A 25,977-nucleotide genomic window follows, 5' to 3' on the forward strand; every position below is an offset into this window, starting at 1 on the left:
GGTTAAAGTTTCCAGCTGTTCAGTCAACAGAGACTTTTAAAGAGGAAAGTGGCAGCATCCTTCAGCACAAAAGTCCTGCTGCCATGACAGGGTAGTGACACATCCTCTCCCACTCTCTCTCTCTGCAAGGACAGGGAGGGGGAAAGAGACCATGAAGTTTAGCCAGATTTTTATACAGTAGATGTTGAGACCTAGGCAGAGGCGGAAATAACTTGGTTTTCAGCAATGACATCCTTTCTATCAGTGGTTTTGAAGAATACCACTACAGCAAAGATTTGGCATTGAGATGCACTAATGCAAGCAGAAAGCCTCATGGTCCCTGGGAGCCCATCCTGTTTTCCTTCTTTATAGCCCCAAAAGCACTGTGAGGGGCAAACTGGTTATTTTCTGGAAATGTCCCATTACCCAGAGTTTCCTCTATGCCAGAGTAGCTCCTTACTCCCTGGTGGCCATTCACACTTGGAAAAAAAAGTGAAACCCCAGCTCCTGTTTTCCAGGTTTATGACTCTACACTGTCCAGGCTAATTTTATCTCCAACAACAATGCAAAAATCAGCTTTTGGAGGTCTGGGAAGGGTTTTCATAAAAATTTCTAATGAATCTGCAAGCCACTTGCATCTCTTCAGTTACAACACAAGCTAAAGATGCCAGGAGACCAGTACTGCAGGGAAAGAGGTGTCATAACTCCTTTTAAAAGGTAAGACACCACTCCTCTGCTCTGCCCTCCAGCTTTCATGCACAGGAACACAGCGTTCTTTGCCAAATGAACACTTTTCAGTGCAAAGCTGACATTTATAGTGATCCTAGCAACTCCTTGCAGCTCAGAAGTGCTCACAGATCCTTTTGTGCTGCAATAAGGCTTGGATGCATTCCTCCCCATTAAACCAAAATAAACTGCCTAGGCTTGACAGGCACACCACAGTGTCCTTGTGGAAGGAATGATTAGCCATTCCCAGAAAAGTTCAGCAAAGAATGTAACTTTGCCCTTTTTTTGTAAGATGAGCTGGCACTGGCTGTCAAACCCTTTGCTGGGATCAGTCCAGTCCTGACTGCTGAATCGTCACATCCAGTAGAGCCTTGGCTCAGACATGACAAATATTTGCTTTTGCATCTTCCTAGCACAGGATTTTTTTGAGATACAGGAGGAATGAGCAGCCCAGAATAGTCTCAGCGAAGTCATCAAAGCACTTGTCCCTGAAAATTCCAGTATATTAAGTATGTCACTAGGTTAATCTTTTGCTTTCCTGAAGTTACATTCTTGTAAGAGCTCCAAAAAGAACCACCTTTAGAAAATCCAAGTTGCATCTGCAATTTCCATCAGGAGGCCTGAATAACTCCAGATATTCAAGTGGAACTCATCTCATCAATGGATTTGAAGATCAGAAATGATGCAATGAGTGTGGCACCAACTCCAGCAAGGAAGTCAGAGCCCAGATCTGTGCACTAGACAGTACTTTACCCAGGGCAACAAAAAAAACCTCAAACAGCAAATAGTACTCTATCATGGCTCAATATTTTCTATATTTCTATATCCTTTAGTATAGTCAGCAACTATGCTGAAATGTGTGGTGTTTTCTTAGAAATAATAGGCTGGAGGAGGGAAACGTCTGAGCGCAAAAGTAGGAAATGACAGATCTGAGCAAAATCAAAAGACTTTGTTGATACAAAGGGATGACAAAAATATGTTTTGACTGAAAAAGGTTATTGTACTCCTGGTAAAATATGAAGACACCAGACATTGCAAAGTTACAAATTTATTTGTTTTGAAATAAATACAAATACTTCATTAAGAAACTTTTCTTGATAGACTTTACACAATAGCTTTATTCTTTCTGGAAATTGTCTGTTCTTCCCACAAAATGTTATGGATATTCTACACAAGAGCTGAAGTTAGTCAATATAAAGTAACCTAGATGGTGTTCTTCTGAACAAGCAATCCCAAAGTATTAATTAACTGCTCAGCATTTGAGCTTTTTGTCTGTGTGAGGACTGCAATTCAGCAGGTATGCACTGGAGCTCTGGAAATCCTCTCCCACTAGCTATGGAAGGACAAACTTAAGAACACCCAACTGTGACATTCTGAGTGGCAGAAAGGTATCAAGCCACTAGCTTCAAAGAAAGCAACCCAAGGAGGCCATGCAAAGATGCAGAACCAGCAGATCATGACATTTACAAAGTCATTAGACACTGTATTCCAGAGATACAGTGTTGCTGCTCCACCACTTCGTGGAATACACTTTTCAGCACCAGTGAGATCTCATCAGTTTCAAATCTAGTAATTAGTGGCAGTTGAATGTACAGTATGTAATTACATGCCCATCCCACAGTTATTCATCTCTCCTCACAAAGAACAGCTGGATCTGTCTTTGCTTACAGAATTCCAAATTTATCACAATTGTGCTGGACACAAAAAAACTTGAGCTGCAAAGATAAGAAGCTTTCTGAAGGAAATATCAAGCTGTTTCTGCTTAGCTGGCATGTACAGCTACCCTACTTGTTACAACTACACCAGCTTCTGCAGTTTGGTAAACCCTTTGGCCCAAGTTCCCAAACAGGAAATCCTACCTTGCTTACCAAATTTAAATCCTGTCCTCATTTGGCTAAGCAGGTTTTAGGGTCTATGAGGGGGAAGGAAAGGAAGACTGGAACTAAATCTCAAAAAAGTGAAATGAAAAACCTTGAAGATTTAGTTCATCTCAAAGTCACATTAAAATTGCCTATTTTAGTAGTATATTATTGTACATAGGAAAACAGGCTTGAATACTAATGAATTAGAAGGCCTATAAATGCACGATACGTTAACTTTTCTATCATTTGAAGTCAAGCTATATACAATGAATTCAACTCCAGCTTCAACATGAGGCCATAACACATTTGTTTCATTTCCTTTTCTTAAAGTCATCCTTAAAAGTGATTTTTTTTCTCCCCCGCTTTGAGACTCATCTCAAATTGTGCCAGTTAACTTCAAGAGAGTAAGAGATAAAGGGGCCTGTAACAGCTTTGATTTTAAAGGAGGGTATTGAGCAATTCTGGTTTGACTCTGAAGTGTTTACAACCACATCAGCTTTTGGCAAGTATCCTTTAGAATTTGGCATCCACTGAAGGAGGGCACAATAGCAGCAGCTGTCTGAGATACAAGAATAATGATAGAGCAAATGAGATGCTTCTTTTCTTTGGTCCCTCTCAGACCCTGGTGAACAGAGTTCATCCTACAGAATAGCTAGAGATTAATACCAGTTATGTTTTTGTGATACACAGGGGGCATCCATTACTTTTTCACACTGTGACCAGTTTAAAACCTCCCACAGCCATCTAACAGGACACTTCCATGGACTTGGGGCTTGATTGTTCAGCGTTGCTTGCCGAGTTCGGTGTCAGCTCGATCCGTGTGTCTGTGTGGGAGCGGTTCCTGGAACCGTCCCCGGTGTGGGATCGGCTCCTCGTTCCCTCCCCGGTGTGGGATCGGCTCCTCGTTCCCTCCCCGGTGTGGGATCGGCTCCTCTGTCCTTCCAAGGAGGTCACACTGGAGCCAGAAGCAGTGCGGGACCTCATCAGCCTGGTCATGCTAGCAGAGGGCACTGCAAGAAGAATCTTTCATTAATACCTCGCCACAAGGACTTGGAAGGAAGCCCTTGCCTTCCTCTCAGCCTTAACCACCCTTGGAGGAGCCCTCATGGTTGAATAGATACTTTCAGGGTACCCTTACATGCAGAAGTGCCTCCCCTGCTCCTGGCACATAAAGAGACCAAATTACTACAGTGGAATTGCAGTGGCCAGGGCTGAGGGATTCAAGAAAGTTTAGGGCACATTGCTGCAGAAATCCAGAGGGAAACTGAAGAGACTCATCAGCCCTCCCATTACTTTCCAATATTCAACCTTTGCTGGCAGGCCAGGCTCATAGTGCATCCTCACAGCAGCTGTCAGAAGCAAATATGTGAAAAACAAACAGCTACAACTCAAGTCTGAGCTAATGAGGTTTCAAATGTTGTATGCAGTAGATGAGCCATATCCTTTGATGCCATGAGGGGACACTGTTACAAATAGCCACCTTAAAAACATTGAGATAAAGTAAAAGAGGTATTTGTGGGAATGAGCTGTTAACACAGCTCTCTTCTATTTAATAACATCACTTGGTCTGAAAACCCTTTGCCCAGATACAGCATGTGGTTTTTTTGCCCTTGCAAATGCATACCCAAAAGGGAAAAGGTGACATATCTGGGGTCAGAGACTCTCTGGGTGCTTAGATGCCCAGTTAACTTTGGTAGCAAGATCAGCTATTCAATTAAACCAATACTTACTGTATCCCATTCCCTGAACAAAGTATTTGAAAGCTTCAGCAAGCTTGGCAGGCTGCAAAAGAGAGACGGAGTTATTGCAGGCAATGCTCAGTAGGTTCTATTACAATGTTACAGATTCCACAGATGCCCTGTCTTAACAGGGACATACTAAACATTCTCTGGGTTCTACTGACTGCGTGAAAACTTAATTTATTAGAATATTCCACCATTCCTCTCCCTAGACATCTGCACGTTATTTTACAAAATGGATACATGCATTTGAGATCCAGGGAACACAAGTGGTCTAAAACTAGCTCAAAACTTGACTTGTGCAGTTACTGAGGCAGCTGAACCAAAGTAAAACAACTGGCCTCACAAAATGTACAAGGCAGCTCATACAAGAACGGTAATTGAGTAATTCCTAATCAGTAGAGAACATATTCAGCTATTCAGAGCTGATAGTTACGTTTATAGGGCAAGAAAGCTCACCAGGAACACACAAGCACAACTGCCTACAACTGACATTCTTGCAATGAGGCACTCCCTGTTTTTCTCCTCTGCTAGCAGTGGCCACATAAACTTCACAGTCTCAATTATTTCACATGAAAATATTGTGTGTAATTCTGTGCACCACAGCAAAGAATGGACTCCCCATAACAGAAACAATGCACATACTACCGTGTGCCTTTAAAAAAAGCCTTTTCCCAACTCCCACTGTTGGAGCACACACTGCCTGTACAAGGACTTCAGCTGCAGGCAACTACAAATTTAGCTTTCCCTGAAGTTCACAAACACTGCTTTATATTGCTTAGAAATCTGTTTAAGTGTTAGATCACGTTCCAAAACTGATTTACAAATCAGCTTTTTTAGTGAGGCAACACAAAGGCATAGGTAAATTTTAACTTTACCAGTCTGGCTTTATTAGCAGCTTGGAACTTATGCCTAAATGTATTTTAGAAACTCCAGTTCATCCACAGTCAAGCCAAGCCAGTGTATGCAATAACCTAGCATTGTTATTTCCTGCCTCCCACTTTCCTGATGTATACTATAAATAGTCCAAGTAAGCATGTTGTTAAAATGTCAGTGGCTCAAGCCTCAATTCACATTATCTTAGTAAACAGAGATAAAATAATACCTCTGCATTTCCCACCTCAGTTCTTTACTTGGTTAAGACTTTATTAGTGAAAATAATCTCCCCTCCCAATCTTAATTTTGCGCTTCAATGCTCTTTAAAGAAAAAAAAGAAAGCTCAGATGACCAACTGACATCATTATTCATGAAATCATAACCATCCTTTTGGCTGACATTTGGGAACAGCAAGTACCCTACAGGAAAACATCCATTTGTTGCAGTCAGACATGCTGCAGACCGTGATTAGTGGGATTTCTGCCAGCCAAATCCTACCTGGGAAACTTGGGGGAGCCCACCACAGTCAGCCATCTGAAACGGGATGAGAACAGCCAGTTAGCATAATGCCAGAGGAATTCACTTATGCTCAGGATATACAGAAGTGACCTTTCTAGCTATCTGGCAGAAAAAACACTTCCTTTTGTTGTGTGAGTAACATACACTTGGATGAACATATCAAAGCAAGCTGTTAAATGTTTTTGAAAGCCGTGACTACACCCCAGCAAACCACAAAGTATCTTGATGCTCAGGGAAAGCATCAGCTGGAGCTACAAATACTTTTTGCTGGGCAGCAGTTACCAGTTTCTTAGAAACCAGCCTTTTAGTCCTGATAGCAAGTTCAGCTCTGAATTACAATAACATGACTCTGTATTGACCTGGATGACAAACAGGGTAGAGAAAACAAACACCTAGAGCTCAGAGGTGAGAGGGAAAAACTATTTGCTGAGATTGCTGATGGCAAGCATCAGCCTGACTTGCCAAGGGAAGCAGGGGAAGCCAAATGAGAAAAGCTATCTTCAGTGTATGAAATATTTTTGGAGCATTTCATTTTTCCTGCCACTCCACCCCTCAAAGTCAACCCAATAAAAACAGTCCTGTTCCAAGGAACACTACAAACTGAAAACAGTAGAGTTGTAAATTACAGGAAACCCCAAATCCTATCCCTATCTAGGATTAGTTAGCAGCAAAACAGGCCTGCTGCAGGATCTGGCATCAGCCATATCCCTGGACTGAGCAAAGACTGGCCACTCATACAAGGCTTGAGAGTGTCAGAAACTTTCTTAGTGTGTCTGCCACACCCACGTGATAGGGCAGCAGTGTAACTCCTTAACGTAAGAAGGAAAAAAAAATTAAATATCTTTATCTATTCTAATTTTCACTGACTAGTTCACTAAAGAGAGATGCAGCAGAAGTTCTTGGCAAAGCGTGACCAAACTTGTTTCACTGTTTGCATGCTATTACCTCATCAGTAACAAGCTGAAGATTGCACTCATACTCTGAATGCCAAATATCAGCCAAAGCCTTTGCATGATGTTCTGCTGTTTGTAAGTGCATTTTATCAATTTTTCTGGAAAACAGCATTAAGATGCCCTGGACTGTACCCTCATAAGAGGCAGGTTGACCAAACTGTGGTTGACAAATTAACTGTTGACAGTACTGCTGAGAGGCAAGCACAGGAACAGAGTGAACTGGTTTGTACTCCTACTCTGCTCACAGCTTTTCAAACCCTTCAAAATATCTCAAGATCAGCTTTGCCAGCTCTAGTCAAATTCATTATGGGTATGTGAAATACTGAACATTTTGACTCTCATCCCTACTATTCTAAAATGGAAGAGCTGAGAAATTCCCTGCTGTTAATTCTGAAAAGAAGCCCCTAGTTTTGTTTATCCCACTAAAATACTCATCCTGAAGGAATTGTCTTTCTAAATCAGAACTGGATTCTCACTGTATTATTGGTATTGCAACATATCACTCTAGTTCTGTTTTTTTAGCTAATCCAACTGGTTCTAGGTGAGAGGAATATTTATTTTAAAAAACACAGTTTTTGTTATTACCTTCAGAAGTGTAGTCCTTGTTGGGTCCAGCTTTGAGTTGCATTCAACCTATAGAAAAGAACAGCAGCATAAGGCATTGCACACAAAATTTTAACTATGACCTCTTGTACAAAAACAGATGCAACACCTTGTTTTCTGGCTTAAATACAGACTGTCCTATGATTCTGTGTGAAGACTCTGTGTATACATATACACATCTTTAAACCCAAGTCAGCTCACTTTTTTAGCTGCATTTTTTCCATGTACAAATCCATAGTGGGGAACTGGAGATTTTTTTTTATTTATTTTTTTTTTCATCTGTTTCTGGGACTTCAGTGGCAACAAGTGTTGTTTATCTTGTGATTTGGGGTCATCTGGTAGTGTCCCAAGTGGTGAGCAGCCATGTGGCCACAGGCCAGCAGACTGGGCATGCCCATTAAGGCACAACATCTGAAGTCATCCCGTCATCTGGGAAGACTTATAATGGTCAAAAAGAAGCTCTTCACCTCCAGAGTGACCCAGGGCACAGCTCCAGCACCACACAGCAAGTTAAAATACCAGCAGCAGATTCCTCTCTAAAGGAAAATATTTGCGGTTCACTGGAACTGCTGTGGTGATTGTTCCTAACGTGGTAGCTATTAAATAATAGTGCACAGGCAGAGGGGACAAACAGCATGGAATTAATGGCAGCTCCCCTGCAGTCTGGAAGAAGAGAACCACTGGGCTGGACTGATAGCCAGCAGGGCTGCTGTGTGGCAGGGGCTCTGCTGGCCTCTTGCAGCCCCTTGGCTCACCCACCCATCCTCAGCAGGGTGGCAAAGCTGGCTCGAGGTACCCACCACGGCATCCACTGCTGGGGAGCTGTCACCGACCACCAGGAGGACAGGACACCTGCAAAGAAGCACACATGGGTGGTGTTATCTCTGCCATCCAGCCCAGACTTGCCCCGAGCTGCATTCTGTGTCTCTGGAAGGGTGAGATAGTCAAGTGTGTGGAAATTATTTGGTTTGTGCTCCAGACACCTTAAAGATGCATCAAGTCCTGCATTAGCTGCAGATCTATTGACATGCTCGGATTCTGTGCCTGAGAACCCACTCCTTCCCCCAGCTGGCAGCAAATCAACCCTTGCCAGTGCTCTTATTCCTTCCTTGCTTTATAAGAAATTGAATGTGGGCATCTCATGCCTAGCAGCTCCCAGGACCCTGAGCTCCAGCTGTTGGATCTGTCCACCCAATTCCAAAGAGACTGTCAGAGGAACAGTCTCCTGTGTATAACCATCAGCAACTGAGCTACGAAGGACTTGACAATTTATGTTGCACAAGTTGCAGCATAAGCAAAAGGCAGATGATCTGACAGCCAGCCATTCTCATACCTGCTCTATCTTCCTGAAAGTTTTTATTGTTTGGTTTTCTAAATGGTTTTAGGCTAGGTTGGTTTTTTTTTGTATAAGTACAGCTCAAGGGCCTTCAGACCTATAGCTTCCATTAACTATAACATATTTCTGCATAAAATTTATTTTATGCAGAAATGTTATATTTTAAATTATCATTTAATAATTACATAATGAATATAAACATAATAACTAGAATAAATTATTTTAATTTATTTCTGCATAAATACACAAACTTTTCAAGTGTTTCAGGCCCAAATTTTCAGATGCACAGATGCTCTCAAAATACTTACTGAAGGGTGACAACATTCACTCCAGGAACCGGGCGCTCAATCTCTAGATCTCGCCGACTAAAAAAAAAAAAAAAACAAAAAACAGGACAAAGGCTTTTTGATACACTGGAATTTTATAAATACTTCTGTATTCTTCTAGTTTAGAGACAGCACATACATTCACATGTTAATTTAATCTGACATATGTTGTGGCCTCCATAACTGACATAGAACCACACTTAGACTGAAGGTACAACCTTTCACCCCACAAATGCACAAGCTCCTTCTCCAATAAGCAAAGCACCTGAGATCCCTAAAGGCACTATTAAGCAGAACTTCATACTGGGGGAACACATGTAATCCCACCAGACAAGAAATACTCTCTCTAAAGAGCTGGACAGCCTCTTAGAAGTTTCCAGTTAGAAATCAGGTAAATGTATTTACCTGTTGTAAGAGTTGACAAAGAGATGAAGGTTGGTTTGATTCATATCATTAATGATATGCTGACGGTAAGTATGGATCAGGTCATGGTTGCTGTGAATTTCTTCCTAAAGTGGAGACAGAATTGTTCAGAACAGGGGCTATTTTCTGAAAGGATCTGAAGACATGGCACAGTAGTTGTGTATCAGACTCCTATTTGCACAGCAGGAGTGCACCTTGAGGGAAGGGACAGCTTTCAGCACCCAGTGAAGTCACCCAGAATTAATATTAGCTTCTGCTTGAAGTACCACAATTTTCACTTTAAAACTCAAGTATGTTGTAATTTTAAAATCTCACAATTGCAAAACATGTTGCAGTACAGATGGTTACAGTCACACAAGTGTGAGGTTTTCAAACAAAAAAAAAAAATTCAGGGTAAGAGGCCTAATAAATGTTTCCAGGGTAAAGCAGATGTTGAAAGCTTACAAGCACAATGTGGAACTCAATTTCACAATAGTAAATAACTAAGGCTTTGAGGACTTCAATCAGTAACATTTTCAAACAGTTGGTTCTAAAGTCTTTATAGATTAGTTCCTTGTTCTGCTGGAATGGAGTTTTCCATTGCATTTACTAACAATTTCAAGCACAGCAAAGTAGCCTCAGAAAACAGTCCAGCACTTTGCATTAGGCTTGCACTGGAGAGCACCATTAATACTAATAACCAGCTGCCACAGAGTTAAAAGTATATTATATTAAAGAAATCTGTGGGGTTTGCCAGCTCAGAACATGAGCATATACAACTCTTATGCTTAAGTGTTGGCTGTCTAGACAGGGAGCTGCCCCTAACAGAGTTGTCACAACTGAGATGCACTTGAGTACTCAGGACACAGAAAACCCCATGGCAGAATACTGCCCAGAATGCTGGGGACACAAGTATGAATCCCATCTCACAGTTTAACTTCATCTTTTGTTGTTTAACTGAAAGCTTCTGCACTCCTCCCAGCCCCAGGAGGTAAATACAGATGACTGAATACATCAGAAGAATCTTTTGAAGGTTACCTTTCCAAATAGATGTGAAATGACCATGTCTGGCAAAGCATTTGTCCAACCTGAAATCTGAACAGCAAGATTACTTAAGCATCTGCTATTAACACAGCAGAACAAATGACACATTCCAATTACCCAATAAATAAACCAATGGATGTTTCTCTGCTCTCTCTACACGTCCAATATCCTAAACTTATATTTTCCCCCCTCAATCCAATTAGAACACCATAGGGGTTTGAATCATTCCCATCAGATGTCTCCACTAACGCAGTTACACAGGGAACACACTGCTAGGGGCACAAGTGTGTAGGGAATCCCTCCCTATAGGAGCACCAGGTGGGTGTCATTTAACCCCACTGCCCGCTCAACAACCCCAACAACCCACCCTGGCAATGCAATGGAACTGCTTCCAGAAGCTCACAACCCACAGTAAATGCTCCTGTTTTGAAAGGATACAAGAACACCTGCTGTGCTCTTGAGGTGAGCAGTACTCACCTTGAGAGGGGAAAGGCAGAGGCACAGATATGGAAGAATTTAATGCACTGAGGCATTGGATGAGAACCAAAATAGGTCACGAGATTCATTTCAGCTTAGAAAAGTTACATTTCATTTAAGTAAGTTTGTCTATCAGTTTATTTTGATAAGTGTGATATTGGAATATATTTAGTAGCGAAGCCTTGAAAGACTGTGACATGCTAGCTCTGCAAGTTTCTCCTAGGAGTTTCTTTTATGTCAACATTTTCTGGTTGTTTGAATAATCTGTAGCCAATGCTCATTTCTGAGCCATTTTGGCACCTAAGACTCACAGGTGATTGAAACATGGAGAATTCTGGACATTTTTCTGTGCTCTGCTTCATATTTTGGACTGTGTTGGTAAACAAAGCCAAAGAAAGCACTGAATGCTACACTACACTTGAAGTTTTCTTGAAAGATGTTTCCAAAACCACCATGTCCCAGTAAACTGTTATGAGCTCTTAATTATCTCAGTAGCTCCATTGTGCCACATGTATCTGTTTTCTCAAAGTGCTTATTTTTATCCCTAGCCCTGCATGAAGTATTTTTGAAAAAGGAAGAATAAACCCCAAAGGATTAGCTCAGGATGTTCAGTGTCTGCAGCCATGCCTTGACGTACAAGACTGCTGAGCTCCTCATGTCCCACAGGCTTGCAGTAAGATTTACTTTTCTAACTTAAAGAAAGATGTTTACCTTAGTTGCTGCCCAGTCCATCCAACCTTCAGCACAAGGGTTTACATTAATGAGAACTAATCCCTCCACCATCTCTGCATGGTTTAACTGCAAAAGAGAAGATCAAGATTCATCAGGTATCCTTTCCAATTTGACAGTCAGCAAAAAAATTAAATTAGCAAATTATGTCATGGGGAAGAAAGTGGAAGGTATAGTCTTATCTTTCAGGAAAGCAGCATATATATGGGGAAAAAAAATCATAAGAGCAATTCAACTAAGCAGCTGGAGAACATTAGGATTTAACTTCTTCTCCACCCTCAGTTTAAATAGAGAACTCCCATTATAAAAACCTTCTGCAAATTAACTGGGTAGAGCCCAGGCCTTAAAATGGAAAATCTAGGTCTTCTGGATTAGCTATCCTGCAGATTGTGGTATTTCACTTAAAAGCCTGGCTTGTATACTTAACTGTGCACGGCAGAATAGGAATTCTCCATGCACATTATGGGAACAACATGTAAGGGTAATCAGGTTTGAGGCTTCAGGGAACCTCCACAAAACTTACAGCAAATCTGGTTAAAATGTAGGCACCAGCTCCAGTTCCCATTCCTATGATGGTCTTCAGCCTGCACAGCAACAAAACAGAAGAGACAGATGAGGAAGGGTGCTGAAAATAAATTACAATAGCCTTCCTCTTTCACATGCCAGTGTGTGTCTACAGAAGGGTGGGCTCAGCTTGGGCAAGCTGAGAACCCTCAGCAATATCAGTGGCCCCAGTAATATCTGCAGGATCCTGGTCCTTGTGCACTGCAGCACAGCAGCTACCCTCACTTATCTTTAAATAAATGTACTGAGCAACCACAGTATTGCTCTGATGCTGGGAGGAAGTGATTAGTCTCTGCCAGAAAAATTTATAAGACACAGACCTGAAACCTGCAGCCTAAAGCTCCCCCCTCCCCATCACAGCTATCCAACTGGGGCACTGGTTCCTCTCCAACAGGAGGCTGGCAGGGAAACATCTCCTGCTATCCAGCCACTGGGGTGATGAAGTTTAAACTCCATAACCAAACAGGGCAGAGACAAACCAAATATTTGCATTAACTGAAATCAGGTTTAAAGCATCACCTTCAAGGTCGTTGAAAATACATGCAAGGGGAGGCTAGACAAAACCACAGAAAAACAGGTTATTCAATGCTTTTAGGAAAATACCTGAGGATAGTTTTGGTTCTCATTAGCAATATGAAATCAAGACTTTAAATACACTCCACTTTAATTGATTTTCAAGGTACTGATGTTATTGGTCACATTTTGTTGTGCAGTGCAGCAGAATTGACAGTCCTGTGCCTGACACTGGGCAGTTCAAAAAACACACATCCCCTAAGGAGGCAGTGAAGTAAGCTGGTCCAGAGTACTGTAAGAGCTGGTTATAATTGCCATGTCTAAACTGGGGAGATGGCCCAGCCTGTGTCTTCCAAAGCTGCCTAACTCCAAATGCCAAGTTTCCTCTGCTTGTTCTAAAAACCCCTTGGAGGTGTCTATCTGCCCTCTCCACAGAAAAGGAACCTTTCTCAGCTACAGCTCCTGCTGAAGCTGAGCTTTAAGGGAAGACAAATCCCCAAATGTGGTGCAGGTAGACAAGCCAGGACCACCACCACTAGGTTTTTCAACACTGATAACTTGGCACCTACACTCAGTAGTAGAAGAGGCTCAGGGAGGTCAGACTGACCCCCTAGAACACTCAAGCCACAGAAGCAAAACTGTCTTCAGATGGGACTGTGATTTTTGTGGTTTTTTTTCCTGCTAAACCACACAGGAAAACGTGGGTTGCTACAGTGGGAAGAACAGATTGTCTGTGCCCTGCCCCTGCGAGGGCGATGCACAAAGAATACCGGAGGAAGCCCCTAAATTAGGCACATGGAATTTCTCCTAAGTTGCTTCCTGTTTAAAAATAAACAGACATTTCAAAAAGGGCCAAAAATAAGCTCTTTCAGAAACCAAGGCAAAAGCAATTCATCTGTAACAGAGGAATCCAAAACAACCACAAGTGTACTTCTAGCAAACAAAATGCCAGACAGCCAAGCCAAAGCAGATGCCTGCTCTTTCAGCAAGCCACGTAGAGAGAATGAGAAAAATAAGTAAACAACTCTGCACTCACCCAAACTGTTTCAGGATTCCAGGAATCATTTCAGCCAGCTGATCCATGGAGGGATACACATACCTAAAACATGCATGTTTTTGAGGAGTTACTACATCACATCCAGCAGTGTACACTGGCATATTTAGAGACACAGTGATCTAATACCAAATGTGGTCATCATGAGATCATCAAGTATCTGAACTGAATTTAAATCAGGAGCAAGCACAAGTAATTTTACAGAAATATGAGCACAATCTATATATATTCTATATGTTACAGGACAATAGATATCCAAGAACAAAACAGACCACAATGAATCTTTCCCAAGGAAAGTTAACACTTAGAACTTATGAAAAAGTTTGAAGAGAGATGAGCTTCCAGCCACATTCACTGTTTGTATTTCTAGTTCACCACAAAAGAGTTTCCCAGTATTGCATAATCAGAGACTACAGAAATGAGTTCTAGATATTGGGCAAAAAACTTACATCTGTGTTTTTAGGGACACAAACATAACTACAGGATAAACGAGAACAGCTTTCCCTTCATATTGACGGAGAAAATGAAGGCATAAGAAAGGCTATGAAGCTGATGAAGAAGGCTCAATAAAAACAGATGTTTCTTAATGCTCCTGGTCTTCTTAAAAGCAGAAATAAAACTTAGAGAAGGAGATTCTGAGCAAAATCTCAACTGGGTAGCATGTGGAAAAAAAAATCTATTCAGAGTAGCGCTAGAAAACATCTGCCTAGGATGTATTTAAATCTCTGCTTCCCATCAGAATTACACCAAATTACTCTGTAGTTTAGCCTCCAAAATATAACCAAACAAAAACCATCAAGGATTGTGAACAATTTATTTTCTTAGATTTTCTTGTTGGGAAATTAAAATTAACATGACAAAAGCTGATGTCACTGCAACAGCTTTGGTCTGGGAGACTTTATTGCAGCCTTTCAGTACTTAAAGGAGATGTATCAGAAAGAGGCAGTCAAACTTTTCAGCAGGGCCAGTTGCAATAGGAAGAGAGGTAATGGTTTTAAGCTAAAGGAGAGTAGATTTAAATCAGATCTAAGGAAGAAGTTGCGTTTTTTTAAAATGAGGGTGGTAAACACTGGAACAGGTTGCCCAGAGAGGTGGTGGATACCCCATCCCTGCAAGCATTTAAGATCAGGTTGGACAGGGCTCTGAACAATCTCATCAGGTTGTCCCTACTCACTGGTAACCTGCCAATTTCCCTTCTACACCAAACCATGATTCTATGACTTAATTTGGGCATGCTGGTCTCTCACCTGAAGGGCAGATAGAGATAATACAGCTTTTTACATGGCCAAAACTTCAGGTATCATTTTCTCAAGTCTTTGCTATCCACAGATCATGAGAGTTGCCCTCTGCAGCTGACAACTCAAGTATTAACACTTGTTCAGGACATGAGGGCTAAGGCACTTAAAAGCTCATGATTTAAACAAATGCAAAGACAGGGTGACTGAAATAGCTTTGTAGGCTGCTCTGATAGACAACTGGGCCATTGCAGCTAACAACAGCATCAGACCAGCTTAAAAATTAAGCAGGGAAATAGACTGGCTCATGCAGTAAGGGTGCTTATAAGCTCCTTAATACCAACTGGTCCTTGCCTTGAATCCTCCCCCCTTGGCATGTTGGCTGCTCCCTGCCTCAGCCAAGCTGATCCTTGTCCAAGGGGCATCTCAAGGTAAACCTGTCTCACTTGACCCAAACAGGAAAAGCATTTTGGCAATGACAGTGCTCATGGCACATGAGGTTTCCAAGAGTTACAGCATCATACGTGGCACAGTCAGGAGAACACAGCAACCTCCTGTGGGGGTTCATCACCTTGGTACTGCCCAACAACCTGGATTTTCCAGGTAGGTTATCAATCTAACAGCTACCATGCTGCCATTTCATAAAGACCACAGATTTGCAAGGGATGTTATGTAGAGGTTAAGGTCTGTCTTGTTTACAGTAATCATTTAGTATTTATATTCAGGATGTCATTACAAATTACAATATTTAAATTGACAAGATGTATATATCCATCAAGGAACTGCTTTACAAACAGTCTAGCCGTCAGAGCTAGAGCATAAAACTGCAGCCCCAAAGTCTACTGTGAACTGGCACAACAAAACAGAGCTCCTGAAATGCCAGTACTTTAGCAATAGTGTCAGGATTTAAGTTCAAAAGCCAACTACTGTGCTTGGTACAAGTACTTTTTAATGAAACTGCAGATCAAGACTCTTCTCCAAGAAGAGGGTAACCATGAGAGCATGGGCTGCTCCCCTGACAACTCACCCAGCCTGGAAAGATGGAGCTCCATCCTGCTGACCAGGGGCATCCACATGGCAGACTGCAAAGTGCTGGGTGATTTCCTGCATATCCTCAAAGTTGAAGAGAGGATTGAAGCAAGTTTTATCTTGGGAAGGAAAAGAAAATAAGAAATAATTATGCTGAAGGAAATACTAAGTTTGCAGCTACAAAAATAGTCTATTAATCTATCCTGCAGGTTAATGTAGAGTTGAATCAATCAGGTCACCTACAGTTTTCCATCTTATTTTTGTACCTATTGGAAGTATTTGGTACACCTAATTCCTCAAAAAATTTTTCTTTATGCAAAGTTAAAAGACTAACAAAATTTAGCCAAGGGTATTCATACCAGGTTTTTTCTTAGATTAAACTATCCACTTCATTGCTCACTTCCTTCTTTTTTGTGTCAAAACCAATGGAGGAAAAAAATATTCAGGGCTAAGAATGTGACTTGTGCTTTTGCCCAAATATTACAAGTTAAACATTATGTGATCAACTGCTGCAGACAGCTGAAGACAAAAGCATCTTTTAGGGATACTCAGTACTGTAGGCCCCAAGGCTTGAGGTGATCTGATTTCTGATTTTTAAGCAATATTAACACAGGGAGAGAATTAGCATCTTTTCCTTCTGGTGTGGAAAGCACCATCTTTGAGATGCCTAGAAAATGATTCGATCCTCTCTGTGTGTTTCTGAATGTCCTCACAAAACATACATGTAAAGTCTTGTCAGAATACAAAATACTGTTATCTCAAATCAACTTTAGAAGAATATGCAAGTCCAGAACAACTTTGTAACTCTGGAAAGAACAAGGTTTAATTTAAAGTTACGTTCCAAATTTTCTCTGCCCTGATTCACTGAAAACCAAGATTAAAGACACTTCCATGAAACACAGGAAAGAAAGCATTTTTTTTTCTTAATAGTAATATTCACCCCCTTGCAATAGCCAGCCTGTAAAGGTCAGCAGGTGTTTTTAAATATTGATAACTGATTAAGAAACCATGAACTGTGTGCAACAAATAGGACTGACAAAGGAACAAACTTGAGCAGGTCTGGATATTCATTCATTATATGACAGGTAAGATAAAAAGCACTTAAAAGTCTGTTTTTCTAATGCTGGCAAAGGACACAAAGCCAGCACTCATTTCATACTGACTTGCCATGTAATTCACATAAACCCAAGCAGCACAAGGCTGCTTATCAGATAGGACCCAAAGCCCCAGCAGAGCTCTTTTTTCAGTCCTGTTGGCAATATACCATCAGCCTCCCCTTGAGATTTTTTTACAGCATTCAAAAACAGTCCCTGTGAACTACCTGGGATCTTTTGCCCCTTTAATTGAAGTATTCCAATTATTTACCGAACAAGGATAAAAAACACTGAGAATTACACTTGCTATAAGGGAAGAGTTAGGTGCCACCTAACAGCTTCCAACACACACAAACAAGCAAGGACCTGGGAAGGGCTCCCTAACCACTGCTGTTTTCACACCTCTGATTCCAGCAGTGCTGTCCCAGAACCCGTGCTGGCACATGGAGAGCCCACTTACGGTTGAGGCCGATGTCGTGGTAGGTGAGGATGGCCGGACGGTTCCCCCTGGGCGTGCCACACATGGTGACGCGCACTGAGCCATGCACAGTCTCCACATCTTGCTCCTGGGAGAGAACAGAGAGGATCTGTCAGGGATTGTCCAAGTGCTCCACAGCTGCTACAGCAGACCCTGATGGACCACGAGCACAGGTCCTGCCCCATCCCAGGGTCTGCTCTGCACTCCCATCCCAACACCCCCTGTTCTCCCCCAAGGTGAGGGCTCTGTTACATCTGACTGTCACCTCCTCCACTCCACAGACAATTACAGAAGCACTCAAGCTGCTAGCTCTAACCCGATGCTGAGGGAATAGTTAAACAGTTTTTAACCACATTAAAAGGCAGGATAAGAAAACAAAGAAAGCAGTTTTGTTGTAAGGACACCTAGAATAACAGGAGCTTTAAACTATGACTCAACATTTGCAAAATTAGAAGTCACCATGATAAAATATTCCTGATTTCTAGGGAAAGAACTCCAGCAGAGAAATAACCACTATTCCCCAAAAAAAAACCAGCATTAAGTAGCTTGCATATGCTTATTTGCCATAAGGATTTATTACACTGTGAAGCCTTGTGACTGCAGTAATCTTCTCCAATAAAATGAGCAGCCACATGTGTTTGCTTTATGTCTTGTGATGTACAGACCTGAGCACAAACTCAACTGTCCAAAGTTTGCTAATAGACCAAAATAACCACAACATTATTCTGGTGCTTATCAGAAAAACAACATTAAGAAGTAAACTGCTATTATTTGGCATAACAGGAGTTTATAATGCTTACTGATCTTAAAGCCAAGGACACCTTCATTGCCAAACCAACCTGAGTAGCAATGTCCTAGGGTGACTATGATGCTTGTATCCCCAGTTGTCTGTTCTGTTTATGCTGGACAAAGTTCTGCAGCTCTAAGACTGCTTCTGAGAGCAAAGGGGATGGGGGAAGCATGCAGACAACCATCTTTTGGATCTCTAAGTTAGATGTGACTTACACAAAAGATTAAACTGTTTTTTCATTTCTTCTCCACTTGAACTTCAGAAGGGTATAAACAATTTAGTCTTTTGCCAACATGTATTAAAGGGAATCACAAGCCAACAGTTATTTCTGACACTTATTTACAGTACAGTTACACTCATGTAACAATCAAAGAATTATATAGGCAGTAGCCAGTCTTTGAATCTCAGCAGAATCCTTTATTTACTGCACAGGACACAGATATGACCCATGACAATCAGTGCAGTGCGCTGCCTGCTGCTGCAGGGCTTGCTACACTTGTTCCTTGCAGTAATACTCAGAGGCAAAGTCCAAGTTAAGTTCAAATCTATCAAAATTATGCTGTAGAAATCAGAGGTGTACAGCCTCTGAAAAAACCTTTTAAAAAGGTTTTTAAATACCTTCCAATATCTGAGGTAATAACTCAGTCTGAATCTCAGCTCCTCAATTTGATACAAGGAACACACTGCACATTGTGTCGCAAATAAGGATTCTACGCAACTCCATTCTACACATTTCACCTATTTTCCTTTTAATTACACAACTATACATCAGTTTTAAGTTACAACTGAGGCACTGAATCAAGATCTATCCCCCTCTTGTACACAGGACAAGTTAAGCATCACTGCTCTCTGAACTGTACTCCATCAAAACTCTAACTTTTAACTTCTGTATCCCCTCAGAGACTCATTCCTCTGCATACTCACTGCATTACTTATCAGGTAAGCTGTATCTTCCACATCTAGGACCATCCTTAGGCAAAACAGGGTGACAAATCCAGCGAGTCAAACAGAGGACGGGTGGCAGGTTTTTACTTTGTCCCAGCAGGAAACTGGGTTATATAGGCAAGCTGCTCTCCTATATAGGCTTATGACTCCCATGATGCCCAGCTGGGGAAACCAAAACAGACTAATTCACAAGGATGTCACTCTTAAATAGGATTTGAGCCAGGTTTGACCAGGGGAAGAATGTAGTCAACAGAGGTCAGACATCAAAGATGAACTAAGTCCTTGCCACACAATGTACAAAGTGCCAGATTTCAAACCTCGGATTTAGCACACTCTTTCCTGTTGCTGTTTCCACCAGATTTTGAGAAGTTTAGCTTCATTTTCATGCTTTCTATGGGGAAATGCTGAAACATCCCAAGCTTATGCTAAATTAAATCAGAATTGAGTTCTTTCCTAAAAGCCAGGATTAAAGTTCCAAGTAAATGCAAAAGACTGAAAAACTAGTGTAAGTCACATTGGTTCTGAACAAAAAACCCAAGGCCTTTTAAATGTTGGATATCTGGTATTTCCAAAGTAGATAAGCAACATTTAGTTTAAAGGATTCCTACATCACCACACCAATCTCACTAAGTTCAGCTTTTGGAAGAAAAAAAGGTATTGCACCTTATACATTGGGTATGTCATTAACATATACTATTAAAATATAACCATAGAAAAGCTTGGGAGGGGATGTTAAAGATCATCTAATTCCAACCCCCTAAATCAGATTTATGCCACCCACTAAATCAGATTGCTCCAATAACATTCTACATCATTAATATATATTGGGGTACTGTCATTATACAACACTTCTAAAGAGATTTGCAGTGCCAGTACATAGCAATTAATAATAGATGAAATAAATAGTGATGGCAATTAATACTTTCCACATTCTACTCTTACATTTAGCTAATTAAAAAAAAAAAACAACTTGGCAACCTCAACACTGTAATGAGTTTAAGCATTATTGTGTAACACACCTCCTGCTGAGTGTGAATATTGAAATTATTTTCTCCTCAGAGACTAAAAGGCATTTCATATAATCAGATTTTTACTGCTAGAGCTTTCCAGTAATAACAGTGAAAATCCAGAACCTGTTTTTTTTTTTGCAGGGAGCACCTTCAAGATTCAGGATTGTCCTCCATGCATGAAAGAAAAAGTCTGTTCATGGTAGATAAAACCAAACCCTTGAACCTGCACATCCCACTGACCTCCACAGATAACTCTTCCAGAACTGGAAACCTGAGTCTAGTTCAAGCTCAGTGTCAACTAAAAATAGTTCAGAGACAACAGGTGACCATGCTCCCAATAACTGGCATAACACAGTCAGTTTAACAATTGTCTCAATTCCTCATTATTGTCACAGTGAGACTCCCCTAATTCAATAAGGGTGTTCTATTTTCCTGTAACACAAATTCTTAACGGGAAATGCACACAAGATTCTAAAAAAACCATCAATTCAAACCAGTTTGTTTGGTGACATCAACTTCACATCCCAATTGATCCTATTAAAGATCAAGAGATTTGTCTACGTGATGTAGGGATGGATGTTTTCAAAATACAGAGCACTGAAAACAGATGGCAGCACATCCCAATCAACATCAACATTATAGTAAGAGGCTCTTCACCAACTGATTTGTATTAAAACACTATCTTGGAAAAAAAATCCAAGGTACACTAATCCGATAGAAGGATAAAGACAAACACACCATCTGTTCACATCTCTCACTTCAACAGAGGTGCTGTCTTATCTTAGTGCACTGAACACACACATAAAAATACTTTCAATACGTGCAATTTAAGGGAGGCTGTCTCAGTTTGGAAGAGCTGGTAGACTCTAAAATAGATTTTATTTTTGCTTCAAGTGACCTTTTTATTTTTCTCATGAGATTAGAAGGGGAAGACAATCTGTTATCACACAGGAGGGCTCATTTATTGCTTCCCCTCTCTACCCTGGGTAAGATATGGATTGAGAAACATGTTCATGAACAAGTTGTTTTCTGAAGTAGGGAATACACAACCAAAATATCTCAGATGTCTAAAAAAGAAAACTGCACATGCACACTGCACATTTTGCTAAATACGTCATGCTTTATATTTTAAGTAAAATGCTGCATTCCATCGAGATCATACTAAAGCTTTCAAATGTACTTAATCCTCAATTACAATCTCATGCTTTTATTTTAATTCGTAATATTATGACCATTAAATACACCTCCCTTCTCTTGCCTTAGAAGTGAGGGAAAAGCTTCAGAGCTTTTAAAGAAGATTTAAATAGCTTTTAAATTTCCAGGAGATAGTCAAGTTTAAATTCATATTACTTAAGAACTTTATTATAGTAATACCTGCATAAGCTATTTTTTCTTTTCTTTTTCAATTTCTTCAGGTTACAAATATTTGAGCATTTAATGTGCTATTTCAATGTTGAGTTTCAAACCCCCTTTTCCCTGAAGTTCTTCAGCATTTTCTCCCTAGCTTTGTTTACTCCAGAATAGAACTTCAATTCATCTTACACTTTTTTCTAAGACCCCAATTCCCATATTTCCAGTTATTTTTCTGTTTTGTTTTTTTTTTGTTTGTTTGTTTACATTTCTATTCTAAATTAGCAATATTAAGAAAAAGGTTCCCCAAGTTCAGGTTGAGAGTCAGGTACATTAATAAGGATGATGACTTGAGATGTAAATGTACGTGACCCTGCTAAGGTGGAAGCCAAGAACAAAAACTTTGCTGCAGGAACTGACGCAGGTTATTGCGATAGCTCTGCCCAGGGATTCTTCCTAGTCCGATTAGCGCTGGGTCACCCTGCTCTGCCGAGTACAAAACCACAGCCACCCCCATCCCTTTCCTTCAGCAGCCCCAGGGATGAGGAAATCCACACAGGACACAGCAATGTCCCAACCAAACCACATCCACCGGTGCCAGTGGGAATCCCACCCCTCCTGCCTCGTGCACCAGCTGATTCATCTCCCCTGGCAAGGCAGCTCTTCCCTTCTCCCTCAACAGGCAGCAGGAAGTTCAGCAGGAAAGGATCTTTCGTGCCTATGGATGGATACAGATGGCCACGAGCCATCAATTGCAAGGGACAAACTCCTCTCTGCCCCCTACAGCTGCCACACAGCTCCAAGTTGTGCTGAGTTCCTGAGAAAGCAGAGTGCTGATGGACTGAAACACAGAGCTGGGAGGATGAACGTGCACAGTGATGAGGAGCCAGGGCTCCATCGGCACCAAAGCTACAGAACACGCACATACAAACTGGGAATGCAATTAAAATGTGCTTGGCACGAAGACAACAAAACCACCCAGGGCACACTGCCCTGCACCCATTTATCATCAATTATCCTAAAACAGGCTTGGCCAGGAACGCTCTCCTTCTTGAGACACAGGAGACCTTCAATTTTCAGGTGGGTGCCACAGACAGACATAGTAACAGACAAATTGCTGACTAGAGGCAGCTCAGACCTGTCAGTTCTTTCATCTCTTGTCTTGGCCATCCCCTGGTAACTTCACAAAGATTCTCCTCCAGAGAATAACCACACACATGTCTTGCAACATGTGCTTTCAGAAGGGCAATATACCACTATACAGTGGCTTACTTTAAAAATGGAAATCTATGTTTAACTCTAGTCTGTCCAGAACTGCATGTGAAGTAAGAATCTATTTTTTTCCAAATCTGAGTAACTAGGTACTTACTCTTGGAAGAAACACACTTCACAGACAGTTCTTTTCACTAGTGGAAGGAACAAATTTATTAACTGAACACTGCTTAACTTGTTTCCAGAAGGTTGGAGGAACTTGCAGTGGATGTGGTGGACACCCACATCCATAAACAGGCATTAAATAAGAAGCTCCATCCTGCCAAGCACCAATAACTTCCCACCCTGGCCAGCTCCATCCTCTTCCCAAGTAGTTCATGGGAAAGGTTGCTCACCAAGAGCACACTTCAGCTTCAGCCTCAGTCCTGAATGACCTGGGTCCTCTAGGGCCACACAAGAACTTCTCTAACCAACTAAGCAATCAAATCACTCATAGTAGTTCCAAACCTCCTTTTCCACAAATCAACCACAAAAGAACTTAAACACACAGGGAGGGTACTTGTGGCTTTGAGGACCAAAGCTAGGTCTCCTTTGCAGTCACAATTCTTAACAAAATGCCTTGAAACTGTTCTTCCACATTTTTCCTGAACTAGAACAACTAAAGATTAAACTCCTAACAAAGATGTATCATTAAAAAAAGTAAAAGCTGGCAGAACAGGGCTAAATGACAAGAACCACTGCTCTGGATTAGTGACAGTTAATCCAAAACGTGGAGAGAAAAAAAGCAAAAAGGCTTAGAGAATTTGATCTTGCAAGTTAAAAAAAAAATCTATATATATACATGGTTTACAAACCAAGCAATTTATTCCAAGAATAGAAATGAAATATGGGTCACTTCTGGATTCTTAATCAAAATACTGTAGTATTCCTGTTAGCAGACTTAATCTGGGATTCAATTTATTTAGACCAAGTGATCAACCTGGAGCCAAACAGAAAGCTTCTCCCATGCTGCACACAGTGCTGTAAGAAGCTGCATGGTGACAATCTTAACTTACATTTATCAAGACTTCAGGCAGTAGATTTCATTAGAAAAAAATGAGGGGGAAGATGCAGGGTTAATGTAAACTACATCTTTGCTATAGAAGTAAGAAACATTGAATGATGAAAAAACACCCAAGACAGTTGTCTCACTTGGTTTACAAGGAAAAATCTTGAATTTGTGCTGTATTTTTAAAGCAATTGGCACAACACTGAATCTCCACTTACATATAGACAGGTGCTAATAAGGTGCAACATGCAATAAAGTAGAGAAGGGCTATTTTACTTCAAGGGCCTGAACAGAGACTAGAACAATTTAATAGCTTTCTCTAGTTCTGCCCAGTCTGCTTCTATTTCTATACACCTTGATAAAAATGAGACACCCAGGGAGCCTCTTTTCCCAGTACATAATCCTTGTCCTCAGGAGTGGGAAAACACCACACACAGTGCTCATCAAGGCAGCTACACCCTCCCTGATCTCCATCCCAGTTCAATCCAGCCTGGCTTCTGCAGCCATGCAATTCCTTAGTCTCAGCTATGAACCAGCAAGGACAAAATTCTCAGTAAAAAGCCCAAATGGCAATAAAATAAGGAGAGCCAGGAGAGGGACCAAGTGATCTCTCAAAAGTGACACTCGGGAAAAGTGAAGGGCCACCATGTGACCTACTGGTGTGCTGTGAATTTGTATGTTCTGTCTCTAAATAAAAATACAGAAACATCATCACTCCTGTTACTGACAATACTGATTGCTCAGCACCTTCCACCACCCCACAGGCCTCAGGAATATTCTGGAAAATTTCAACAGCATAATGGGATGCATCCAGAGGAACGTTTCCTCTGAGGAAATGCAAGCACACTGCTAATGAAAGCAAATTAGCTGGGGAAAGTGTGTGTCCATGTGGGAGGGGAATATATTGTTTTCACTACCACTGCTGAAGATTCTCATTCTCTCAGCAAGAATAAAACTGCTTGCAAACCAGCCACCCCCTTTGACTGAAACTTTCTCAGCTCCAGTCTGAAAGGCCCCCTGTGGTCCCCTTCACATCGCTACAGCACAGCCCCATTCAGACCCCTCTCCCACAGTAACAGCATTCCTGGCAAGCAGGCAGTCCCTTCTGGTCACATCTTGCTGTTTTCTCAAATGTCAATTCAATCTCCCCATGCAAAAAGAAAAAGAGAAAAGAAAAGGGAAGAAAAAAAAAAGAATAGCTTTACTTGCCTGAACATCGAAGTCTGGAAGGAGGCGAGTGATAGCCTGTGAAGAGATTTGAAAGCATTAATGGAAGTAACTTACAACTATGGAAATCCATGCTTGGATATGTGTTCTAGGCCCCCAGTTCTGCAGCTGAGAGCTCTCTCTGCCCATTCAATGAAAGCTCTTCTGATGAGCATCAAAATTCACCCAAGAGCTTTTAAACCCACTAATCTTAACGGAGAAATGAAAGCAGTAAAATACTAGATTAAAGACCAGCAAAATGAAGGACAAAAGCCAGTGCATCCTCAGTCATTGTTAAATCTCTGAGCAATACAGTCACATGGAGCAGTAAAAATGAACTTTTCTGCATCACTTTTTGTAGCCATGGGACAGCTGACAGCCTCAGCCCTGCTTAGGATGGGAAGTCTCTGTTCAAGAATGCACTGACTACTTGCAACTCACTTAAGCAGTCATTACTGGGACTTGGTTACAGGATGTAGAAGGTGGGAAGGGTCTTATTCCAGCCAAAATTACTCTTTGCAGTGTTTGGGAGGCTGGCTGGACACAGAGAGGTCAATTCCAACCTGTCACCTGCCACAGCTGCTATGGACAATCTCCTGCACCTGTCGGGGGTCTCCACCAGGAAAGGAGTTAGGTGACAACCTCCCCACCCTCCAATAGCCTACAAGGCTCTTAGCTTCAAAGGAGGAAATGTCTTATAGTTACATCCTTTTTTTAAGGGAGCAGAAGGGAGTCAAACTCTAATTTACACTGCAGGGCTGAAAACAGAGAGAAGAGCAGCCAAGCAAACATTTTATGCTGTCAAGTGCAAAAGAGGCCAAAGCTTGAAAAATAATATTGAGATAAAAAGGAAAGCTTAGAATCCTGGCAAGGAGGTC

The 25,977-nt window shown here is 41.3% G+C and overlaps 1 protein-coding gene across 1 annotated transcript in view; it reads right to left on the bottom strand.

Moving 5' to 3' along the window:
• Nucleotides 1-1,737: 1,737 nt before the first annotated feature.
• Nucleotides 1,738-25,977, bottom strand: part of NDRG1 (N-myc downstream regulated 1) — a 39,590-nt gene continuing 15,350 nt past the window's right edge. The window contains exons 3-16 of the mRNA XM_058831846.1: nt 25,103-25,138; nt 17,521-17,626; nt 15,965-16,085; nt 13,685-13,747; nt 12,095-12,155; nt 11,554-11,640; nt 10,360-10,416; nt 9,325-9,428; nt 8,902-8,958; nt 8,058-8,109; nt 7,240-7,287; nt 5,681-5,716; nt 4,298-4,349; nt 1,738-3,577 (exon numbers count right to left, since the gene is read on the bottom strand). Coding sequence (XP_058687829.1) covers nt 3,312-3,577; nt 4,298-4,349; nt 5,681-5,716; nt 7,240-7,287; nt 8,058-8,109; nt 8,902-8,958; nt 9,325-9,428; nt 10,360-10,416; nt 11,554-11,640; nt 12,095-12,155; nt 13,685-13,747; nt 15,965-16,085; nt 17,521-17,626; nt 25,103-25,138 — 1,146 coding nt within the window. The 3' untranslated portion in view covers nt 1,738-3,311. The remainder of the gene's footprint in view (nt 3,578-4,297; nt 4,350-5,680; nt 5,717-7,239; nt 7,288-8,057; nt 8,110-8,901; nt 8,959-9,324; nt 9,429-10,359; nt 10,417-11,553; nt 11,641-12,094; nt 12,156-13,684; nt 13,748-15,964; nt 16,086-17,520; nt 17,627-25,102; nt 25,139-25,977) is intronic.

Source organism: Poecile atricapillus, chromosome 2, assembly GCF_030490865.1.
Source record: "Poecile atricapillus isolate bPoeAtr1 chromosome 2, bPoeAtr1.hap1, whole genome shotgun sequence".
NCBI classification, from domain to species: Eukaryota; Metazoa; Chordata; class Aves; order Passeriformes; family Paridae; genus Poecile; species Poecile atricapillus.